The following is a 25,522-nucleotide window of genomic DNA, read 5'->3' as shown; positions in this document are numbered from 1 at the left end:
TGTCTTCTATGTTCCTTCCCTTTCCCCTCCACCCACCAAAAGGCCTTGGTGTGTGTTGTTCCCCACCCTGTGTTCATGTGTTCTCATTGTTCCACTTCCACTTTTGATTGAGAACATGAAGTGTTTGGTTTTCTGTTCCTGTTTTTGTTTGCTGAGGGTAATGACCTTCAGCTTCTTCCATGTAAAGGGCATGATCTCACTCCTTTTAATGGCTGCATGGTATTCCATGGAGTATATGTACCACATTTTCTTTATCCACTCTATCATTGCTGAACACTTGGGTTGGTTCCATGACTTTGCTATCATACATAGTGCTGCAATAAACATATGTGTGCATATGTCTTTAGAGTAGATTGAGTTATATTCATTTGGGTATATACCCAGTAATGGGATTGCCTGGTTGAATGGTATTTCTGGCTCCAGATCCTTGAGGAATTACCATGCTGTCCTCTACAATTGTTGAACTAATTTACATTCCCACTGGAAAAGCGTTCCTATTTCTCCACAGCCTCACCAGCATCTATTGTTTCTTGACTTTTTAATAATCGCCTTTCTGACTGGCATGAAATTGTATCTCATTGTGGTTTTGATTTGCATTTCTCTAATGATCAGTGATGTCGAGTTTTTTTTTCTTTCATGTTTGTTGTCTGTATAAATGTCTTCTTTTGAGAAGTGTCTGTTTATATTTTTTGCTCACTTTTTACTGGGGTTGTTTGTTTCCTTGTAAATTCGTGTAAGTTCCTTGTAAATTCTGGATATTAGACCTTTGTCAGGTGGGTAGATTGCAAAAATTTTCTCCAATTCTGTAGTTTGCTTGCTCACTCTGATGATAGTTTCTGTTGCTGTGCAGAAGCTCTTTAGTGGAATTAGATCCCATCTGTCAATTTTGGCTTCTGTTGCAAATGTTTTTGCCTTTTTCACCATGAAGTCTTTGCCCATGTCTATGTCCTGAATGGCATTGCCTAGGTTTTCTTCTAAGGTTTTTATTGTTTTGGGTTTTACATTTAAGCCTTTAATCCATACTGAGTTAATTTTTATATGAAGGGTAAGGGACAGGTCCAATTTCAGTTTTCTGCATATGGCTAGCCAGTTTTCCCAGCACCATTTAGTGAACAGGAGATCTTTTCCCCATTCCTTGTGTTTGTCAGGTTCGTAGACAAACCTGACAGATTTGTTGTAGATGTGTGGGGTTATTTCTGAGGTCTCTGTTCTGTTACATTGGTCTTTATGGTATGAGTATCATGCTGTTTTCGTTACTGTAGTCTTGTAGGAGAGTTTGAATTCAGGTAGCATGATGCTTCCAGCTTTGTTCTTTTGCTTAAGATTGTCTTGGCTAGCCAGGGTCTTCTTTGATTCCACATGAAAATTAAAGTAGTTTTTTTCTAACTCTATGAAGAATGTCAATGGTAGTTTGATGGAAATTGCACTGAATCTATAAATTACATTTTTGTTGTTGTTTTTTGCCCCCTGGAAAAACAGGAGCTGAAACGTAGAATGGGTTATGGATTTAGTCTTTAGGGTTGATTCCTAAGACCTGAACTGGCTAACAGCACCATTTTTTTCCTTAATAAACCATTTTCTGGGTTTTCTCTTTTAGGAACACAGATATAAATTACAGCAGGTACCTGACTTCAAAGAATTTAGAACTCGGCAGGAGAGATGGGGAGAAGAAAGACAGTTATGACAGTGGCAGCATGATGTGCAAAGGGGATCTTTTTTCCCCAAATACCAGAGCTTACTATTGAAAAATCCATGAAGAGAATCTGCATATTTGTACCTTTAGCTAAGGGAATTGAGAAATACTAAGTAAATTTTTATTAAACCCTTGATCCCTAATAGCTCACAGTCTCCTTGAGAAGGTATGACAGTCAACAAACATAGAAGTATTAGCAGACAGAACATACAACTCTGAGGAAACACTACAGTGTACTGAATGCAAAATTATGCACCTGCATCACCTGCATTGTGCAAGGAAAAAAGAGTTTAGGGTCAAATCAGTCACTCAGTGCTGTGAAGATTTTGAAGGACTGGAAGAACAACCAGTTCGGTCGCAATCATGAGCCTTTACTAATCCTAAACTCAAAAGAGGTAAGGTGAATTTCAGATCTATTGAAAACTTTCAGAGTTCAACACCTCACTGTGTTTTACTTGCTCCTTTTACTAATTATTCTTCTGGGCATATCTCTTTTGTACAATCACACATTAATTCTACTATAGCTTGAGATTGCTTCTACAATCAGTCTTTTTTCAGGGAATATCAAAAAGCAGAGGTAAAGTTTCACTCTTTGTAAAAATTAAATATTATGGCCATATTAGGTAGCTAAAGGAAAGCATGCCATGGAGTAGAGAAGAGGGTTAATTCAGCACTATCTCCACCAAAGGTTAAGACAACAATGAGACAGACAGGGGAAGGCACCGTCAGGATCCAATAACACAGTCTAAACAGGAAATACAAACTATCTGGTTAATTCTTATGAGGAAATAAAAGGAGGCTTGTTAGATTAAACTCCTTCAGAATTTGTGTTTTTAAGTGAGTAGAGAAACAAAAACTGAGCGATCAAAAAGAGAAGAGACAGATGGATAGAAGAAGGTATGGGGACCACAGAGCAGGAAAAGGAAAAGGAGGAAAAAAACAATCATTGTCATTCAAGCGAAAGTAGAGAGATACCTAGTTTTTTCTGTCATTCAAGTGTTTAAAATACGGTTTAGGGAAAAAAAAAAAAAAAAAAAAAACAGTTCCAGGAGATCAAAGTAAAACAAAATAATGCCAACCATAATCTTTACGTATTAGACTAAACGTTCTTAAGTTTTAGAGAATGAAAAATATTTTGAAATAATTTTACTTACTTCATTTATGAAATGAATAGAAACTGAGAGTGGTCTGCTAGGTCATTGGGTCCATCCTGGTGACAGAAGGATACATGAGGCATGCATGACGTCAGCCTATCTAGGACTCACATTTTGGTGGGAGATACAGATACTGAAAATGTGGGTTAATGGACAAATATGTGTTTACAGACTGTGATATGATCCATAAAGGCATGTGAAAGGGAATAAAAAAAGTCAATCTTTCAATGGAGAATTGCAGAAGGAGAGGCTTGCTCCTCCTTGCCCAACTTGGGACATTCCTTATTCCCACTGCTTCCCATGATATTTTTCTTCATAGTTATTACCTTCCCGCACTCAGCATATATTAATAGTTTATGTATTTGTTTGTTTGTTGTTTTATCCGTACTTACTTTCTAACATGCAAACTTCAGGATGATGGGGATTTGCTCAGCACCCCAACAAACCTGGCATACAGTAAATATTCAATAAATCATTGAATAAAGAGAAGCATAAATTAATAGAGAATCTATTCTATCTAATCTAAATATATTCTATTTTTTAAAGAGGAAAAAAGGATTGGTATTAAAACAGAATAGTGTGGTTGTTTATAAAGTAAAACCTGTAGAGAACAGTATGACTCCTGTGGGAAAAGAAGAATAAACTTGCGACGTTTAAAGAAGAAAGTCATCCAGGACTGGCACCGCGGGTCATACCTGCAATCCCAGCAGTTTGCAAGGCCAAAGAGGGCCAATTGCTTGAGTCCAAGAATTTGAGACCAGCCTGGGAAACATGGCAATACCCCGTCTCTACATCAAATACAAAATTGTGCTGGGCATGATAGTGGGCGCCTGTAATCCCAGCTACTTGGGCGCTGAGGTGAGAGGATTGCTTGAGCGACGGAAGACGAGGTTGTAGTGAGTGGAGATCATGCCACTGCACTCCAGCTCGGGTGACAGAATAAGACCCTGTCTCAAAAAATTAAAAGATAAAAAAGAAGGAGTATGAGAAGATTGCAGCATAAGTTGAGACAGAGTTTCTGTGAATAGAGACCTAAGAAGATAATTGTTTTAGGATAATTAGGAATTAGACATTGTACTTTCAAGGGTATTCTCAGAAAAAAAGAGCTAAACATTCTGGATTTAGGGTAAGTAGCATCTCAGCATCTCATCAATTGGTTCATCCAAAAGACTACAAGATCAGCTTGGTGGTGAAGAAGTGAAAGTTGTTCAGTGTTCAAGTGTCAAAGTTAAGGTATTGAGACTTAATTCTCATTCAGTGGAGGAATCAGCCTTTGTGGGAGTTGAAAACAAAGAGTCATTCCCTATCCTGGTCTCATGAACAACTTCCAAGGGATAACTGATTGTCTGATCTGTAGGTCAGAAATGGAAAACAGAGGAAATGAATGTTGAAAGTCTTTGGATTAGACATGAGGTGTTTATTTTGATGTAAAGGGTACAGTCTGACATGGAGGGTCAATTCTAAGAGGTAGTCTACAATGTTGAGAAGATAGAATATCTACGGGCTTGGTCCTTTGAAACCTGCAAGCTCTCTTCATTCTAGGACTTTCCTGGTTCATGGTGCAAGATGCTTTCTGAGACTCGAAAAGAGTTATGTCTTATCTACAACCTACTTTCTTTTTCAGGTACAGCAAGCGTTTGAAAGTCCAGAGACAACAGTCTAAATGCCCACCATAGAACAAGTGTTCGTGACAATATATTTCCACCTCTTTCCTGGCAATTGAAAATGGTTAAGTATTGACAGTTGTTGGTGGTGTATGAAATAAATGAGAGTGTGATATTGGAGGTGAGGTCCGATGACCAATGATAGTTGAGTACTTGGACGGCCAAATTAGTGTACCTTGTTGATGCAGTCTGGTGATTATCTGGTATTTTTTTATTTGATTTTTTTTTACATTTGGGTTCCCCCAACTCTACAATTAATTAGGCAATCAATCAATCAAGGACGTAAGGAAAATCAAGACTGAATGTGATAATGAAAAACCCAGGGTAGCATTTATTAAAATAGGAACATACTCCTGCATCCATTACTATTTATATTCATTTACATCTCATACTCTATCCTTATCTTTTTCTCTCTTTTTCTTACACACACACACACACACAGAGACAGAGAGAGAGAGAGAGAGAGAGAGAGTTACCAAACATTGCATCAAACTCTGAACAAAAATGAGAAAACAGAGGCACTAACTCTGCAGAAAGCAGTACGTTGATTTTCTGAGTGAGGATACCACAGCAAATACCACATTACTGGTGTTCAGGTACCCTTATCAGGTACCCTTACCAGATCAGTACAAAATAAACCCTACAGTGTACAGTTTGTGTTGATCCAGTCTCTCGTTCTCAGAATGCTCTCACAACACAGATCACAAATCACTCAGAGATTGTTTTCAGACCCTCAGCCCTTTCCAGAAGTTCCTTCAAGCTCTCATGCTGATAGATATACTTTATTTTTGTTCTTTTAATCAAAATGTTATAGATTGGGTATATTGAATCTGGACCAAAAGAGTAGTTTATTCACTCATAGCATCTTCATTTAACACTATATTATAAGCCTATTATCAATCTCCATCTCAGATACATAATTAAATTATTATTATTATTATTTTTGAGATGGAGTCTTGCTCTGTCGCCCAGGCTGGAGTGCAGTGGCGCGATCTCGGCTCACTGCAAGCTCCACCTCCCGGGTTCACGCCATTCTCCTACCTCAGCCTTCTGAGTAGCTGGGACTACAGGCGCCTGCCACCAGGCCCGGCTAATTGCTTTTTGTATTTTTAGCAGAGACGGAGTGTCACCGTGTTAGCCAGGATGGCTACGATCTTCCGACCCAGTGATCCGCCCGCCTCGGCCTCCCAAAGTGCTGGGATTACAGGCGTGAGCCACCTCGCCTGGCTTATATTTTATACTCAACTGTGTAAAGGTTTTCTCAATACTTCCAATATTTGCCACGTACTCTTTTACTCTTGGTTTCTGACACTCCAGTCACAATATTGCATCATTTCAGCATAAGAGTTTTCAGTGCTTAATCCATCCAATGGGGTTACATTTGTATGTTTAATTGTTTGTTTGACTAATATTTGCAACATTAACCATGTACCAGGTTCTGTTCTAGATGCTTGGAATATGCCAGTTAACAAAGTAGCTAGATTCCTTACACTGAGGAAGTTTATATACTAGTGAAGAGAAACATTCTCTGAATACATAAATAGGTAAATATATCACAAGCTAGATGCAAAAAATAAATAAATAAATAAATAAATAAATAAATAAAATAAGAGGAAAAATAAATGAAGACAAAGAAACATACAAAATGATGGATGCTGTACTCCTATAGATATTGCACTCAGGAAAGCCTTCCTTGAAATAATGAAATGAGAACAAAGAATGGACAGAGTTGGAAAGTGAATCATATGGTTCTTATTCAGGAAAAGCGTCCCAGCACAGAATATAGCCAGTGCAAATGTCCTAGGGTAGCAATGCACTAAACATGTTTAAAGAACTGCAAGGAGACAGTGTGACCAAAAGAGAATGTGAGTGGGGAAAATGGCAGAGACAAATTAGGAGAAGCAGTGAGAAGCCAGATCTCATGGTTCTTGGTTATCACATGGTAAACCTTTAAAAATTACTATCTCAGTGAGACAAGAAGCCTTTCTAGTGCTTTAGAAAAAAGAAGTAACATAATTTTACTTAGATTTTATGAAGATCACATTTTAGTGAAAAGATTAACAGGTTCACAGATGGAAGTCAAGGGAAGTGTCAAGAGCACATGGAAGAGGATGGAAGAAGAATCATGATGAGGAATGGGAAGAAGGAAGCAAGGGGTGACTGTCTTGACCTTCTGTTCTTTCTCTCCCCAGCAGGAAACCACAAGCAGCCAAGCCCTCCTTTATCAACTTCAAGAAACACCTTTACTGGTACAGATTGCATGCTTAACATTTTGTATTTCAATAAAGGTGAAGACAAATGAACTGTGTCTTTTTCTTTTTCTAATAGAGAATATAATTTCACTGAAAATGGTGGGTGAGTCTAAATGAAGTGGAAGAAGCTAACCGGAGTTTTTATCTTTATGGCTCGCATAATATCCAATTAAGAAAACCGACTGCGACTTAGCCCTAACAATAGGATGAAAGCAGATGATGCCGAAAACTGTAGTGACATAGCACCTCGTACCCATTAGAATGACTCCCATCAAAACAAACAAACAGAAAATAACAAGTGTTTGTAGGGATGTAGAATAATTAGAACCCTGTGATCTGTTGGTGAGAATTTCAATTGGTACAGCTACTGTGGAAAGTTGTATGATGGTTCTGCAGAAATCAGAAGTGGAGTTACCCTGTGATCCAGAAATTCCATCTATGGGTACGTACCTAAAATAATTGAATGCAGGATCTCAAAGATGTATTTATACATCCACAATCATAGCAGCATTGTTCACAATATCTAAAATGTGAAAGCCACACAACTAACCAACAAATGATAAATGGATAAGCAAAATGTGGTATATACTCATAATGGAATTTTAGCCTTGAAAACGAAGTTCTGACATTTGTTGCAATATGAATGAAACTTGAGAACATTACGCTATGTGAAATAAGGCAGCAACAGAAAAACAAGCACTGTATGATTTCACTTACATATATGGTACCCAGGGTATCCTATTCATAAGGAGAGAAAGTAGAATGGTGATAGTCAGGGACAGTGGGGAGGAAGAAATGGGGAGTTATTATTTAATGATATAGAATTTCAGTTTTACAAGATAAAGAGGAATTCTGGAGGTAGATGGGGGTGACTGTTATGATATTATGAATATATTTAGTATCACCAAATACTACATGTAAAAATGTTAAGATGGTCAATTTGGGAGTATGTATTTTTACTACAATAGGAAATTGGGAAAGAATGGTGCAGAGGTGAGAAGAGATGGAGTAAACTGTACTTGGGAAACTCTGATCAACTTACACAGAGGAGAATTAAGCTACTATGCAAAATTGATGAAAGAAGAAGTGTGAGTTAAGTTATTATATTTCAAAATGAATCAAGGAAATAATTGGAAATCACACTATTATCAAATATTAGATAGAATAGGAGAAAGAACTGGCAGTGTGAATGAGCTACATTTCATTTTTCATATGAGACAGATAGCATTGTTTGTAATCTTTATATCATGAAATAGATCAAACAGGCATTATTGGTTGTTCCAAAGATTGTCATTAAAAAGTAAGGCAAATAACTTAGAGAAATTACACCTCATTTGTGGGACCAAAGATAAAAATCATAAAAATCTGATTTTTATTGCAGTCTTTTCTGTACTACTGACAAAACTTTTTAAAATTATAATCTATCCACATTTTAAATAGTATACAGCCATCAAAAATCAGATAGTGTTTGATGTGTTGAGTTTTTTAAATGTTTGTCACATATTGTGGAAGTTAAATTAAGCAAATTATCAGCAATATAATTTTAAGATACTGCCACTATAGAAAAAAAATCTGTAGGTGATTATGTGTCTGTTAGTTATCTAGTGTTGAGTATCAAAACGCCCTGAAATACAGTGGCTTCACACAAGAAGCATTTATTATTGTTACAAGGTGGCCAGTCAGCTGAATATTTCTTTTCATCACTGCTGGGATTGTGTCTGAGACCATCTGTGTGTAGGGTAGGCATCTCTGCTGACAAGGCTGGGATATCTCATAGGTTGGGAAAACACCTGGCTGGAGGCTGGTCTAGGATGGCCTTGGCTGAGATGACTGGGCTCTTCTCCACACGAGGTCTCTATTCAGCTAGCAATCTAGCCCAGGCTTATCCTCATTTAGCTTCAGGTGTTCAAGAGGGAGAAGGGCACAAGGATTTGTAAAACTCAGGCTGGAAACTCCATCAGATCGCTCTGCTGCATCATGTTGGCCAAAACCTAGTCATAAGGTTAGTTCACAATTAAAGTGAAGGCCAAAAATGCTAGGAGGCCAATGATTAGAGGCATGAATAAAATCAGTGTCATATTAAGTGTTTTATAAAATTATAGAAAAAATTACACACAAAGATGCAAGCTACGCATATAACTGTGGTTACATTGTCAAGTGACATTAAGGAATCTAGATGATCTTTTTCCATTTTATAAACTTTTCTTGTTTGATTTTAATGGCACACATATATCTATTTCAAAAATAAGTGAGTCTCTTGTTCATTTATTGAATGAAAATACATTAATCTCATGAATAAACAACATCCCAATTTAAAAGTGAGTGGATCTGGAAAGAGAAGATAAGAGATAACTTATGTGGGTTTTTCAAACAGTAAAGGGAGTATCACCATTTGCCGGTCCTCAGTCAACCTCTTTTACCTTCCAAAATCACACTTCCAGGGTTGAGGAAGTATCAATGAAGCAAAGACTCCTGACCATTTCGAGGCTGATGGCAGCAGAGAGACAAATGGAGGTTTAATTTGATTTATTAACGGGCTAAAAATAGATGAGAAAAAACAGAATGCAGAGACGTGTTCTCGTGCAAGTGTGCATGCTTTCATTTTGATCACTTTGTTATATCAAATACAAAAAACACCTTCTGCTTTCTCTTTTCCAAAAGAAAGCCGTTATACATATATGAGATCAGGAGTCTAATTGTATCTTGGCAAAGAGAAAGAGAATTTGAGGACCTGTAGTTTTCCATTTAGGGTGGTATCAACAAGCTGGTCCATTCAGAGGAGAGCAAGCCTGTTGAAATTGCTTTCACTTTCGTAGCTTTTTCCTTTCCGGGGAGCAGTAGCAGCCATGGCTGGTGAGTGGCTTCAGTTTTTCTGTTGTTTATGGTTGTACTTTGAGAACACTATAGTTCAAGGGAAAGAAGAAGGCAGACTGGAGAGGGTTCTCCCAAGACCTAATTATTTTACTCTGGGTGTAGCGGGAGATATGTGAGCTTGGTCACAGCACTAAAAATGCAAACCAAGTGTCTTCAAGAATATGTTACAACGTCTCAAAAAAAAGAGAAATGTAGACACATCTGGATCTCTGTTCTTAAACTTTTCCTTTGATTTTTAGACTCTTCTTTTAACTCATACTGACCTGCAGTTCTCACCCATTTTATAAGTGTTCTGTTACAGTGAGGGTGAGAAGCCAGACGGTTGAACAGGGTAACTTGCATTTCCTCCATATTTCTACTCTCTGTGTGAACTTTCAAATACAGCAGCAAATGGGTCAGCTACAATATGTACTCTCAGTCTCGGCATGCCGAGCTTCCCTGTCAGCCTTGATAAAGGAAACAAAAAAGGTGTTATTTTACAGATGAATGCATTTATGTTTTACTGCTGCACATATTGAATATAATGTCTTTTCAAACTAGTTTTTCAAACTAGTTATTGATAAAAGTGAAAGAAAATGAAGAGATCGTAGGAGATGCAAAGACTAAACTGAGTCAGCTGTCACTAAGTTCCGTAGCGAATTCACTTAGCTTCTCTGAATCTATTTCACCATCTATGGAAATGGCTAGGTGAACAAGACAGGAGTTTCTCCACGTGTGGTCCTTGCACCAGAGGTTTTGGCATCACCTGAGAAACTGTTAGAAGGGAAAATTCATGGCCCATTCTCACCTATGAAATGAAAATTGTTTGGACTAGGGTGCAGGAAGCGCTGCTTACTAAGCTTTCTAGGTGATTCTTACGCACATTAAAATTTGGGAAGCACTACCCTAGAATAGGCTAACTAAAGGTCTGTCTATATCTGAGATTCTATCATTCTCACAGACAAGAAACCATCCAAAGATGATCTGGTCCACATGGTGAAGTTGCTGGCCAGGAACGTTCTATATGGCATTTCTGATGACTTGATGGAGAATGGGCTATCTAAAGTTCTGCCTATATCTAAGATTCTGTCATTCTCACAGATAAGAAACCATCCAAAGAGGATCCAGTCAACATGGTGAAGTTGCTGACCAGGAACATTCTAGATGGCATTTTTGATGACTTGATGGAAAATAATGTGTTAAATACGGAAGAATTACGCAGTCTAGGAAAAGGTTTGAATTTCATGGTGAACAACGCTGGAAACCTAGTTGATAATATCACTGAGAAAGCGCAAATGGCAGGCAAAATACTTAAGGACCGCCTATTGAGTCACCCAAAACAGCTGAGTTTAGGTGAGTATTGTCGTACTAAGAGCTAGTAACTCATTCTTTCTCTACTATTCTTATTCAGTTTTTGTCTTCTTTACTTTTCCCTTCTCCAAGTGGAGAATAAACTATCCCCATTTTAGCACCTTCTTCACCATTTTTTTTTTTTTTTATTGAGATGGAGTCTCGCTTTGTTGCCCATGTGGGAGTGCAGTGGTACAATCTTGACTCACTGCAACCTCCACCTCCCTGGTTAGAGCAGTTCTCCTGCCTCATCCTCCTTAGTAGCTGAATTTACAGGCACCCTACACCATGCCTGGCTAATTGGTTCTGTTTTGTTTTGTGTTTAGTTGAGATGGGGTTTCACCATGTTGTCCAGACTGGTCTAAAACTGTTGATCTCAGGTGATCCTCCTGTCTCAGCCTCCGAAAGTGCTGGGATTACAGGCATGAGGCACCAGGCCCGGCCTCCTGTCTGTCATATTTAATGCCACATAATACTCTGATTAACCCCAATTACTTTTACACTGCTGTTTACTTTTTCTTTAACAATCCTCACCCTCATCACTCCCTTCAGTTTACTGATTCATTATAGTATTATGTCTCCCTCTGCTGAAATGTAAGCCATGTGGGGGATCTTTGTCTGCCCTGTTCATGAACATATCCTAAATACATAGAAATGATACCTGACATATAATAAGTGCTCAGTAAATATTTGTTAAATACGCATATGGTGCTGGAGACATTATTAAAGGCTGATAGCCTTTAGCTATTCTGGGATACTCTGGTTTCACAATGTGGACTTTAGTGTTGTTCCCAGATACAGAATGTACAATAGGGGATATCCATTATCTTTTGCTTAGCTGTGGCTTTGCCCCGGAAAGAAATGTCTGGAAATCTAGATTTCTATTCAAGGAAGTAATAGGGAATTCATGGGTTGGTGGGGTACAGACGTTTCTTTCTCTGTGTAGCACGGGTTGTTGCACTTTTGCTTTGAAAGATAATGAATATTTTAATCTTTCTGGACCATGTGGCCTCTGTCATGACTCAAATCATCTATTGCAGCTCACAAACAGCACAGACCATAAGTACATGATGGGTGTGTTGATGTGTGTCCCAATACAATTTTATTTATAAAAATGGGTGTCGGGCTGAATCTGACCCACAGGCTGTGGTTTGCTGATTCCTATTCCAGACTGTAATATATAAATGAGTATATTCCCAATTCTTGGACATGCATCTGGAATTATTTTTGTTGTAGATAATTTTTATACATAGATGTACTTTTCTTTGCTCAGAATGAACAATGCCGTTGCATAAAAACTTTGATTAAAGATTTTGATTATTCATTGAATTCTATAAGCAGACAGATAACAAGCTCCCCTTTATTTTATAGAAACGCGGCCTCCCTTTACACTTGGCTGAAGGCTACATTCCTCTAGAACAAACTTGTTGCTTAGTGAATGGGCCAAATCTTCATGCTTCATACAGTAGCCCCATGCTAGCATAGTCATCTACTCATTAGTGAAAGGGAAAGAGTGTAAAGTGTGTAGGTTCTTGAAACTTAGTTCTGCAAACAAATCTGTTTTTTTATATTGTTTCAGAATATCAACGTGAGAGTGAGGACCGGGAATCTGAAGAAAGCTCTGCATCATCTTCCTCTTCCACAGGTAACGGCCTCCAAATGCCAGATTCCAAAAGAAAACTCTTGGGCCTCTATTGTGAGAATGTATCCCAGTAAAGACCTGGGAAACTTGTGTTCTCAGTCAATTTTCATCCTTGGAAATGGCTTTCAGAGTAGAGCACTGATCCTAAACCTTTTCTTCATTCTACTGCAGAATCAGAAGAAGAAAATGAAGAAAGCAAAGATGAAGAAAGAGCTGCATCAGCTCATTCAATGGCTGTTCCTCCAACAGGTAAATTGCCACCAAAAAAGTGGTTCATGGGAACCCTCAGGCATCGTTTGGGGGTAAGATAGCCTTAGAATGAGCCCTATATTACAGAGGAAACACCACTGCATTGAGGTTCAGACAACATAGTTATTTCTCATCTCCTGTTGTAACACGGTGTCTCAAAAGCAAGATGAGCACCTACATCCCTGCTCTTCAATTCTCCTCAGAACCCAGAAATGAAAGTGAAAGTGAAGAAACTGAGCAGAATGCTGTATTGGTCCAAGCATCAGCTTTAACAATGACAGGTGATATCTATCCATGGACATATAATGACATTATTTGAGATAAAGCAGACCTTTTAAAGGTCTTATGGGGTAGTGCAAAGAGAACTGGAATAAAAACTAAGAACATTGTATATGGTGAGCCCACCACTACCACTGACTATGTGCTTTGATGTAAATATCCCCACCTTTCTGACACTCACATTTTTAAATGGAATTCATCACATCTTTAAAAAATGTGTAAAACTACAGATATATGAGAAACTATTAACTGCAGAAAACAGAATAAGGAAATGGTTAAGAAAAGCACATAAAAAATAATAAAAACTGCATATGAGTCACACATTCTATGCAGTCACCAAGGAAACTGATCAATTATCGAGCTACATTAAAGAATTGTAGTGTCTAGAATGACAGGATGAGCATAAATGATAGTATTGTCTTCCGAGTACCATATTTTCAAAAGTTCTGAACAAACTTAAAAAGGAATAAAAACTTTTCAATCTTTTATCATGGTTTTATCCATTCAGTATATATTAATTGAAAACCTACTGCATGCTGTCTAGTACTGTGTGTATAGCAGTAACCGAGATAGACAAAGCTCCTGCTCTCAAGGAGTTTACAATGTAGTGAAGTACGTATATAAAAGGCATGAAAATAATAAATGGTGTGATTTCAGAGAATGCATAAAATAAAGGAGGATTAGGTCATAGAAAGAGGTGGTTGTGTATGTGTGTGTGTGCACGTCGTGTGTGTGTCAGCCAGGGGTGGTCAAGGGAAGACCAGTGAGCCAGGGTGTTTGTTTAGTCATGACCTCTCCCCAGAGGTGGCATTTCAGTACATACTTGAGCTGTGGGGAAGGAGCTGTGCCAAACTCTGAAACACAAGTGTTCTCTAGAAAGAGGAAACAGGAGCAAGGACCCTGAGACAGTAACGTTCTTGTTGTGTAAGAGGGTCACAGCCAATCTGACTGCAGAGTAGGAAATTAGGGGTAGTGTAAGTGGAGCTATTAAAGATTCATGCCAGGAATTTTATTTGCAACAGAAAACATCGCAGGGTTTTTTGTTTGTTTGTTTGTTTTTTAGGACAACTGTTTATTAGTAGTTGACGATCCTTACAAATTCCAGGAGTGTTGCATAGCCTCTGTTCTTCCTAGCCATCTATTACAGTTAACGTGCATTCCTAAAACAAGTGCTTAAACTTACATAAGTTTATCTTAGTTTACATAAAATAGTTGACATTAAAAAGCAAAAGCAATATAAATATAATAAATTGACCTGTCTGTGTAAGAATTTGGTACTCTCTTTAACCAAAATGTAAATAAGGTGTTTCCAACTGAGGGTTTTTAAATAACAACCCTCAAAGTGAAAGACAGCTGTTAATCTCCCACTTTTCTCTCTCCATTTCTTTCATTTCCCCTTTCTTACCATCTGTTTCATTTTCTTTCCATTGAATTCTTTTTCTTGTTCCTCTGTTTTTCCCTCTTCTCTTTTTTTCCTCTGTTCTTTTTCTCCTTCCTTTCATTTACTTCACTCTGTACTCTCAATTCTCCCTTTAATCTTCCTGCCCATGTTGAAATCATTACATACTAATAATGCCAAGTAAATCGCAACTGCAAGGACATGACCTAATGTCACAGCAGAAAAATGATAAATGATGCATCTTGCCTTTACTCACACTACTTAGAAGTTGTTAAACGAGGAGTGATAGGATAAGCATCCCATCAAAAAGGTCAGTTGAAAGCGGTTTAAATATTCCAGTTAGAAAGACAATAGCTTTTAGACTGACTTTATGGCAATAGAGTTGATGAAAAGTTGTTAAATTTGAGACCTAGTGTTACCGGGGGTCCTTGTTCCCAGGGCTCCCAAGATGGTGGCAGGCCGCTTCCAAAATGGCAGCGGACCACTTCCAAGATGGTGGCGAGCCTCGTGTTCTCTGACCTGGGGTTCCTGGCCTCACAGATTCCAAGGAAAGGAATCTTGGGCCATGTGGTGAGTGTTACAGCTCTATTAGAAGCCATGGGTCATGGAACAGAACCGTGGAACCCGGGGACTAGTGCTCAGCTCAATTAGGATGAACCCAGGCACTTAGCTGTGCAGGAACAATGGCAAGCCTTTAGCCCGATCGGGAGTGGCAATGGGTGCCTTGCTGGATCAGGAGCACAGCAGACATCCTGCTGGATCGGGAGGGATGGAAGTCAGTGACGGGTCTGCAAGGGGGGCAAACAGCAGTGGCGGAAGGCGAGTGAAGACAGCTCAGCTTGAGCTGTAACAAAACGCGGACCAGAAGAGAGTGCAGTTGCAAGATTTAATAGAGTGAAAACAGAGCTCCCATATAAGGCGAGGGGACCCAAAGTGGGTTGACCTTGCAGGCTCCAATGCCTGAGTTTATATCCTGATCCTTGTCCCTCCTGCTGTGCTCTCAGGCAATAGATGATTGGCTATTTCTTTACCTCCTGTTTTTGCCTAATTAGCATTTTAGTGAGCTCTTTGATTGGTCGGGTGTGGGCTAAGTTGCAAGCCCCATGTTTAAAGGTGGATGTGGTCACCTTCCCAGCTAGGCTTGGGGATTCTTAGTCAGCCCAGGAAATCCAGCTAGTCCTGTCTCTCACTAGTTTTGGCAGCAGAATCAATGGAAACTGACTAATGAATTGGATATGGGATGTGAAAGAAAAGAAATAATTAATAATGACTAGGTTTTTGGCTTGGCAACTGGGGTGAATGGTGCCATTTACTGAGTCAGAGAAAACAGGTGTGCAGGAGATACAGATTTGAAGGAGTGCACAATATCAGGAGTCCTGTTTTGAATGTTTGGTCTGGAACACGTGTTACCTCCAGTGGCAGACGTTGAATAGGCAAATGGATGGGCTCACAGAGAAATCTGGACTGGGAAAAATCTGGAGATTCATCAGCATGTAGATAGTATTTAAGAGATTGAGACTGGAAGATGCCACCTGAGAAAGAGCATTGACAGAGAATAACAGAGTGTCTGGCACAGAAAAACACAACTTTTGGAGACATTGTGGGAGAGGAAGAACGAACGACTAAGACAGACAGATTTAGGAAGAATGGCTGGAAAATGCAGCATTACAGAAGCCTGGAGAATGTTTTCTAAGAAAGAGTATATTTTCAACCATGCCATGCTAAGAAATCAACAAATGATCAGTGGTAGTTTTGATAATAAGTATTTTATTTAAGGATTGAGGATAACAGCCAGATTGGATTGCATACCAAAAAAAAATAAGACATGAAAATTTGAAACAGCAAAAAAAAAAAAAAAAAAAAAAGATTGCTTTTAAGGCATTATGTAGAGAAGTAGAGAAATGGGACAATACCTGGCAAGGAAACAGGAAGGCTTTTTTCAAAAAGAAAAAAATAAACCTTTATAGATATTAAGGCATGCTGATGCCAATGGGCATAAGTCTGTAGGAAAAGAGGAAGCGATTGATGACATAGAACCTGAGGCAGAATAAATACCTGATAAAAACCCTTGCGGGTAGGAGGCGATGGAATTCAGAACTCAGGTAGGGGCAGTGACCTTTGATAGGAGGAAGGACACATGTTTTATGCAGTAAAAGAGAAAGTAGAACAGGTGAGCAGAGATGTAGGTAAACTGATGGATTTGATGGTTAAAAGGGGAAATATTTCTTATGCAAAACTATGATAAGATATAGGTTTGTTGCCCTAAGGGAACAAAGAACCAGGGGAGACCTTGTAGCTATTTTCAAGTATTTGAGGACAACTATTCACTAACAAAATTTATAAACTAGCAATCTTTCCAGATACAATTCTATATACTGGAAATACAAATATAAAAGTCGACTTCTCTATCCTAATTAAGGTTATAGTAAGTAAACACAATTAAAGTACAATGCAATAGTTGTTTATGTAGAGGGTATTTTCATGTAAGAATGAAAAATAGGGAAAGACATATTGGTCATGGAAGAATTCATGGGCTTTTACAGGGAAATGAATTAAATGTTTTCTGTATGATTCTGAGGTGGGAAATACATATCAATACCTAGAAGGTACACATTTTATTACATACATAAGAGTTTAAGAATGCCTTGGAATGTTTTGCGTTCCATGAAAGGGGAGATGTCTCAGAGAATGGTAATAATAAACAAAGGATATTTCAAGTGACATTCAAATATCTGAGTAGTGATTCCACTAGGCTAAATAAACATTAAACTTCCTTCCAAATCTTAGTTGCTGTATTTATATAATGCTAATGTGTTGGGTCTGAAAGATTAGTCCATGCCATCAGCACTAACAAAAACACGGAAATTTATAACGAGGCAGTAAGAAGCAGAAAGAAAATAGGGATGTACTCAATATTTTTGTTATAGGCATTTTAAATATGAAGCAATTTTCTCATTTTGTAAAACTTTTTCATGGACTGGCAGCAAGCAGCTTTGAGGAATGAGAGCCTAGCAAAAGGGTCTGCAGGGTTGCAAGGCAGCAGACATTACTGCTTAATGAGCTACACAATTTTTTCTCTTTCAGCTCCTCTGGAAATCCAGGGTGCCCAACCCAGTGGCAGGTTAAAGCTTTGCCCTCATGCTCATTTCCATGAACTGAAGACGAAAAGGGCGGATGAGGTGATATGCTTTGAAATAGGGAGTCATAAGATTACTCATTCAGACAAGACACTGGGGACTTACTGGGATGCTTTAACTCTCGTCACAAAGGCCTTAAGATCAGGAAATGATCTAACTGATTGGTCTTCACATTACATTTTCTGTTTCTTCAATCTCACTTTGGGACACAGTCTAAACTCCTCTCCACCACCTAACTGAAGCCAACTTCGTACAGTGAACACTTGCACCTCGTACATGCTTTCAGTCTGGTTTTCTGCCTCTTTCCTCACGAGGGTGTATTTTCACGCAGAAACTTTGTGTCACTTACTATATATTTATACTGGCCTGTTGTGTATGAACTTTGGAGGCAAAAAGGAAAAGGCCTGGGGAAAGTCATTCTGTGTGTATTAATTGCAGATATATCCAGTGATGGAGAAAGAGGGCCGAACACGCCTGGCCCTCATCATCTGCAACAAAGAATTCCACTATCTTCTTAATCGAAATGGTTCTGAACTTGACCTTTTGGGGATGCAAGATCTACTTGAAAACCTTGGATACTCAGTGGTTATAGAAGAGAATCTCACAGCTCAGGTAATGGCTCCAGAGAGCAGAACAAGCTTTCCTTTTTTTTTTCTTTTTTTTTTTCCTTTAGATAATTTTCAACCTCTTAATTGGTAGCTACAAGAGCAAGATGTATGATATTATAGGAATTATATTTTCTCCAGAATAGGATCCCGTGGATTTCAGCCTTCTCTAATGCACCATCTTATAACATGTACGTGTGTGTGTGTGTGTGTGTGATTAGATAAATTCTATGTAGCAGAGTTTTAGTGAAAATATTAGGTCTTTCTGATGTTCACAATCTGGGAGACTACTAGATGGTCTGGTTAAGATAAAAGCCCCACACCCCGCCATGCTGCCATGTCTGATTCCTACAGAATTAGCTTGTGGATTTTTAAAAATGTCCATAGCAAGGGTCTAAACGTAAAGGCAGGTATAGGTGAAAAAATCACATACACACAAATATATAATGAAAAAGTTGTGATTCTAGCTCTGTTTTGCATGACCTTAGACCATTTTAAACTAACTTTCTGCAGCTCCATAGTGAAGGAATTTCATATTTTTAATACTTGTCAATTTTATCTTTTAAAATAAAAACTTACAAGAACACCATTGTTAAACAGATTATAGCAAAGTGGCCCTGTTGGTGTCTTGTCATCTCACTTGGCCTTCATTTTATTCCATCTCCCAGCATCTTCAGAAACCTAAGGTTTTACTGAAAACCACTGGGCAAGATACTACATAAAAACCCTACTAGCTTTAATATTCTATACAGTTAAATTTTCTAGTTTTATGTCAGAACACTATTTATCTTACACTCCCATTCAGTCTACACCATCTGATTCCTTAGTACTGGCTCATTTTTGTGAACCCCACCTACTATTTAAGTACAAACTGTACACATGTGGAGACTTCCTCGATAGTGACTCAAGGGTCTCTTTCAGGAAATGGAAACAGCCCTAAGGCAGTTTGCTGCTCGCCCAGAGCACCAGTCCTCAGACAGCACATTCCTGGTGTTCATGTCACATGGCATCCTGAATGGAATCTGTGGAACTAAGCACTGGGATCAAGAGCCAGATGTTCTTCACGATGACACCATCTTCGAAATTTTCAACAACCGTAACTGCCGGAGTCTGAGAGACAAACCCAAGGTCATCATCATGCAAGCCTGCCGAGGCAGTGAGTCTCCAATTAGAAAGCTATAAATCTTGATTTTGAGACCCCCGGGAGTGGCTGTGCACTTTTAAAATTAGCCTGGTGTTTATACTTCATTTTCCTAGGGATAAGCAAGATAAACAACATTTCAGTACTATTCCTAGGTCCAGTGCACTTCGAAATTGTATTAAGTCCATACCGTTTTTTAAAGAAACTATAAGTAGAATAATTAGAAACATCCCAATCATCTGGGATGATGTTGTCAACATGGTTGTTCTAAACTCAAGTGGGCTCTGTTTTGTTCCCGGTAAGTGAGGCAGTATTTCTAGTAGTAAGGTACTTGCATTTTTAAGTAATGCCATGAGAAAATGTACTAAAGTAAAGGTATTATGGTAAAAGAGACAGTACTGTGTATGTGTATGTGTATGCGTATGCATATGTGTATATGTGTGTATGTATATGCATATGTGTATGTGTGTGTGTGTATGTATGTGTGTGTATGTATATGGGCATGTGTGTGCATATGTGTATGTGTATGCATGTGTGTTTGTGTTTGCATATGTATATGTGTATTTATAAATACCTCATGTTTCATAAGACATAATATCTCTCCCAGGTGGTGCTGGGATTGTTTGGTTCACTACTGACAGCGGAAAAGCCAGTGCAGATACACATGGTCAGCTCTTGCAAAGTAGCATCTGTAATGATGCTGTCACAAAGGCTCATGTGGAAAAGGACTTCATTGCTTTCAAATCTTCCACACCACGTAAGTGATTTCAGAGAGAATAGTTTCTAGATTTCCTTGTAGGCTGCTAGATAGTCGACTTGGCTATGATTATATCTTATCACTGATAAGAGCATTTCTTCTCTAATTACTAGGATATTTTAGGTGGAGAAAAGATTTAAAATGCTGAGACTTTCATAATTAGAAAGCTATAAATCTTGATTTGGGAAGAAACGTTCAAAGTTAACAGGACTTTGGAAGGACTTTGGTGAACATCCAGACCTGGAATAATCTAACTACAAAAAGTGAGGTGTTATCTGATTTTGTTTTTTGAATGTAGCAATGGCAGAGAAAGGTATCATTTTCTCACAGTGTAGCTCCACAGTCACTTACCAGCAATTAAAGAAGCCAACCACTGAAACCATTATGCTTGCTTCACACATCCCAGTAACTCTTGGCCTATTATTATTAATCTAGTTTCAGAAAACTAGTTAACATTTAAATGCCTAAATGTTAACTAATTTTGGATAATGAAGTCAATGAATAAAAAAATCAGTCCTTTGGCTGGAAAGTCACAATGCAATGTAAAAATAGAGAATATTCTTTATCACTCATGGTCAAAATTGCAGATTTCTTTAACAATCACCCACAATATTATTCTATCAATGATTTGGATAACAGGAGCAATTTTTAAATACTCCTTTGCACAGTTCACAGTTCTAAATGCTCTAATTTATGGATTTCAAATTTTAATGAACATTGAAATCACTCGATTTCTTGTTCAGTAGTTTGCTTATGCAGTAGATTTCTTATTCAGTAAATCTGGGGTGGGGCCTGACTTTCTGCCTTTCTTAAAAGCTTTGTTGTGATTAGGGCTGTTGTTTGTGGCTGCATGTGAGCACTGAGGGGCTAGAGGACACTCTGAGTCCATCCTGGGGAATAAACAACTCAAGTGGCTTCCCTTTGTCATGTATTCGAGTTTTAATAAGATTTTATTTGAAAATTAAGTTCTACACTAACAGCTGTTAAAGGAAGTTGAAGAGGTATATAAGGCCTGGTACAAATTCTGAAAGTATACTTAATTTATTTGGGGAAATACAATACAATATGCAAAATTCTTCCTTCCTTCCTTCCTTCCTTCCTTCCTTCCTTCCTTCCTTCCTTCCTTCCTTCCGTCCTTCCTTCCTTCCTTTCCTTCCTTCCTTTCTCTCTCTTTCTTTCTCTTTCCTGCTTTCTTGCTTTCTTCCTGTCTTTTTCTTTCTCGCTTTCCCTTCTTCCCTTCCTCCTTTCCTCCCTCCCGCCTGCCCTTCCTTCCTTCCTTCCTTCCTTCCTTCCTTTCCTTCCTTCCTTTCTCTCTCTTTCTTTCTCTTTCCTGCTTTCTTGCTTTCTTCCTGTCTTTTTCTTTCTCGCTTTCCCTTCTTCCCTTCCTCCTTTCCTCCCTCCCGCCTGCCCTTCCTTCCTTCCTTCCTTCCTTTCCTTCCTTCCACTCTCTCTCTCTTTCTCTTTCTTTCTTTTTTCTTTCTTTTGCACGTAATTTTGTGCTAGGCCTGGGCTCAGTGCAAGACATACGATGCACAATTAAAGCAGGTATGGTTACTGAACTTCATGGAGCTTATATCCAGAAAGGCAGGCACTTAACAAGAATAAATAATAATTGTTAACTCTGGTAAAAGCCTTAAAAAAATATGTGTTCACATTTGAGAAATGAAGGAGTTAACAAATCAAGGGTAAGAGAGGAACTTATTAGACAGGAAAGGCAGTGCGTATGGAGAACTTACAGACAAAAAAGAAGCTTAGGAGAGAGGGCTGGGCGGCTGGAACACAGCATCAGGAGAGATGCTAATATAGAGTCTAGAGAGTGAGGCAGGCACTGAAACACCTGAGGCCTTATATGGTCCTCCATACTAATAGTAATAGGAAACTCAACTAGGCTGTAAGCAATTAAATGATAAGATCTTTGTTTTTGAAGATCATTCTGGAGTTTCAGTGTGGAATACATTATAGTACAGCAAGAGTCGATATATGAGGACAGGTTAAATGCTAGCACAATATATTAAGCCATAGATGATACTAATAGTCTTGGGATGCAGTAAGTTCTTGTATCTAAGAAGCAATTAGTATACAAAAATAATATGACTGACCATCCAGTGGTTTGGTGAATATATGGTACGTGAATAATAAGGTGTGATAGAAGTGACTCCAGCATGCAAGTAAACGGTGGGGCATTAGTTAAAATGGGAGTTTTGCAGGAAGTTTTGAGGTGCTTTGGCATATTTTGAGATGAAATGAAGAGTAGGGAGCTGCACAGTTGTATATTTCAGAGGAGAGATTTGCATGTGGGATAAAATTTTGAGAGATGCTTGTCTAAGGATAATATTTAATATCCTAAAAATGGATGAAATCATCTAAGAATTGAGAATTGCATAAGAGGGGACCTTGAAATAGAGGTTAAAATTACCCTAGAGTTCAATACTAGAGAAATAGGAACCAGTAAATTTGACTCGCAAAGTAGAATCAGAGAATAAGAAAGAACATAAGGAGTATGCGTTGCTAGATTTACCAACAAAGAATCTGTTGGAGTTCCAACAGTTTCTGATGTGAATGAAAGATCAGATCTAGGTAAGGGTTGATGAATGACTATTAGATTTAGTAACTTGGAGGTCATGGTGACCTTGGGGAAAGCCATTTGGCAAAGTTGATGTTAGGTATAGGAAGGGGAAGCCTAATAGGGGTGAGCAGGATAAGGGAAATGGAATGATGAATATAGACAGAATTGGAATTTTGACTTTAAAAAGTAAGGAGAAATCAGCAGCTGGCTGCAACTAAAGCAGTAGTTAGAGAAGTATTGCCTTTTCTTTCTAAATTATAGGAGCAACTTGGTCATATTGAAATGGTAAACAGAAGCAGTCATTGAAAATATTTTTATACAACATAACAAAAAGTACACAAAAATATATAGTATGAAACAAGTCAGGATGAAGAAAGGGCCCAGAATCAAGGAATGTCAAGGCTGTATTATTTTTCTCTTATGTAGTTAGTGCTGAAAGGACTTACACTCTTTTCCACCACTTGCAAACCCAGAGGATATCACTTCAGTCTAGCCTACTAGAAAAGTCAAGGGGATTTATGAGTGAGGGTCCATGATGGTTTTTTCCGGGTCTGCCATGGAAGCTGGAGGTACCATCTTTATTAGCATTGGTTTTCCTCTCTTCTCTGAAGAAACAAAATCAGATTTTGTCCCAAAGGTATTGCTCCAGGAATCTTCCACATGTATAAAAGATCACATCCTCCAATATTTTGATGCCTTTTATTTGCAGATAATGTTTCTTGGAGGCATGAAATAAGTGGCTCTGTCTTCATTTCCCAAATTATCTACTACTTCAAAGAGTATTCTTGGAGTCATCATCTAGAAGAAATTTTTCGAAAGGTAGGGGTCTTCCTTTATTTTCAATGTTATGCCCCAGAAAATTTTGGAGAACCATTTGTGAATTTTTATAGGAAATCCCAAAGCTCTTAATTCATCTTGACAATCCTTCCTGTATTCCAAGTTTATTCAAAGATGGGGTCTTCCAAAATGCTACATAGAACCAGTGTGGGTTTTCCCAATAACCTGACTTTGATAGATTTGCTCACCCAGGGAATTCTTTTTAGAGTAAGAATTCATTTGTGTATGTGCTATATCTAAGGAAAAGCTAAAAATATCTTCTGTTTACATTACCTAGCTACAGCCTTAATACACACCATGACTTTTCTCACTCCTGAAAGAGTCAGGTTTTCCTTTTAGAACATCTCTAAAGGCTTTCTTTACTACTTTAGGTTCAACGTTCATTTGAGACACCAAATGTAGTGACCCAGTTGCCCACCATTGAAAGACTATCCATGACACGATATTTCTATCTCTTTCCTGGGAATTAAAACTCATAAAAAGCAACTCAGGTAAATATATTCTAGAAGTGGATTTGGGTGCTCCCTGTTCATCTATTCAGAAAGTCTGGATAGAATGGAGAATAATGATGGCATGTCAGCTGCCCGCTAGTTATAGAGAAGGCTTGTGTTATTTTCCTTTTCTTAGTGACCCCCAGTGAAACCCTGGTTTTATATTACATCAGTCATAGCATAATGGTTGTGTAAGTAATGGTAGCCCAATAGCGGTCAGCTAGAAAATCCTTTATGTCTAATTTCTCTCAAGGAACTACTCAGTGAGTGGGGAGTATTGGATAATGATGTACGCGGAAAGAAAAGTCATTGGAAATGTGATGTATATCCAGTGTTTGTCTCTCTTCACCCAAAAGTCGCTTTTACTGAGTTATGTTCTCCTCTGTTTGTGATGAGGTTTTCCTGTACCATATGTTAGACTAGCTGCTAAATCTATGCTGAGGCAATGAGGCCCTAGTACAGATCTTCCCATTTGGGGATGACAGGTTCGTAGCCCTTTTGTGAAGGTATTTCTCACAGTAGAGATTAGTTATATTTACATCTTACCTCTAATAGCCAAATTACTCATGTTCTTTTCTTCTACTTTCTCTAGGAAAATGAAGGCATTATGGTATCTATGAATCTGCTGTATGAAAAGGTCAATTTTTGATAAAGAATATTTTTGTATCAAACTGCTCGCTCTCCACCTTTTGCAAATACCAGGCTAAAATCAATCTCATATTTTTGCTAAATTAATGCTTAATAAATTTTTATTATAAAATTGTGCTTGTTTTCTCATTTTGTCCTAAATAAGTCATGCTTATAGGAGAAAAAATTAAGTATTAAAAATCACAAGAAAAAATTAATGAAGAAATAATCGTCAACCTTGTTAAAACTATTCACAAAACTCAAGTTATTTCATATAGCTTACTTATTTTGAATATGCAATTTTGTATCCTTTCATTATATTGTTATAACATTACTACTAGTAATAAAACTGTCCTAAACATAACTTTTAAGTTTATAATATTCATCAGGCATATATAGTACATACTATTTAACTTTCACCTGACTTTTAGATGCTGATTTCAATATTCATTTATTTTATTTTATTTTTTGTTTATTTCAATAATTTTGGGGAACAGGTGGTGTTTGGTTGCATGAGTAAGTTCTTTTGTGGTGATTTATGGTGCACCCATCACCCGAGCAGTGTACACTGTACCTAATGTGTAGTCTTTTATCCCTCAACCCACTCCCACCCTTTCCCCTAAGTCCCCAAGAGACCATTGTATCATTCTTATGGCTTTGTGTCCTTACAGCTTAGCTCCCACTTATCATTGTGAACATACGATGTTTAGTTTTCCATTCCTGAGTTACTTCACGAAGAATAATGGTGTCCAATTCCGTCCAAGTTGCTGTAAATGTCATTATTTAATTCCTTTTTATGGCTAGGGAGTATTCCATGATGTGTATA

General features: G+C 38.1%; 1 protein-coding gene across 1 annotated transcript; it reads left to right on the top strand.

The window, feature by feature from the left end:
• The first annotated feature begins 9,609 nt into the window (after nt 1-9,609).
• On the top strand, nt 9,610-25,047 carry CASP4 (caspase 4, apoptosis-related cysteine peptidase). The gene is made up of 11 exons (XM_011972833.1): nt 9,610-9,616; nt 10,718-10,969; nt 12,546-12,611; nt 12,780-12,857; nt 17,620-17,714; nt 18,111-18,284; nt 19,199-19,433; nt 20,026-20,175; nt 23,451-23,560; nt 23,950-24,069; nt 24,662-25,047. The coding sequence occupies exons 1-10, from the start codon at nt 9,610-9,612 to the stop codon at nt 24,046-24,048; spliced, it is 1,266 nt and encodes a 421-aa protein (XP_011828223.1). The 3' UTR covers nt 24,049-24,069; nt 24,662-25,047.
• The last annotated feature ends 475 nt before the right edge of the window (nt 25,048-25,522 follow it).

The sequence above is a fragment of the Mandrillus leucophaeus genome, unplaced genomic scaffold (assembly GCF_000951045.1).
Source record: "Mandrillus leucophaeus isolate KB7577 unplaced genomic scaffold, Mleu.le_1.0 Scaffold1304, whole genome shotgun sequence".
In the NCBI taxonomy this organism is placed as follows: domain Eukaryota; kingdom Metazoa; phylum Chordata; class Mammalia; order Primates; family Cercopithecidae; genus Mandrillus; species Mandrillus leucophaeus.
The sequence above is the reverse complement of the archived record's forward strand: the minus strand, read 5'-3'. Positions and strand labels throughout refer to the sequence as shown.

Coding starts and splice junctions, on each gene's coding strand:
- CASP4 (XM_011972833.1), top strand. Junction 17,715..18,110: donor AGACGAAAAGGGCGGATGAG/GTGATATGCTTT, acceptor TATTAATTGCAG/ATATATCCAGTGATGGAGAA. Junction 20,176..23,450: donor TTTCAAATCTTCCACACCAC/GTAAGTGATTTC, acceptor TTTTATTTGCAG/ATAATGTTTCTTGGAGGCAT.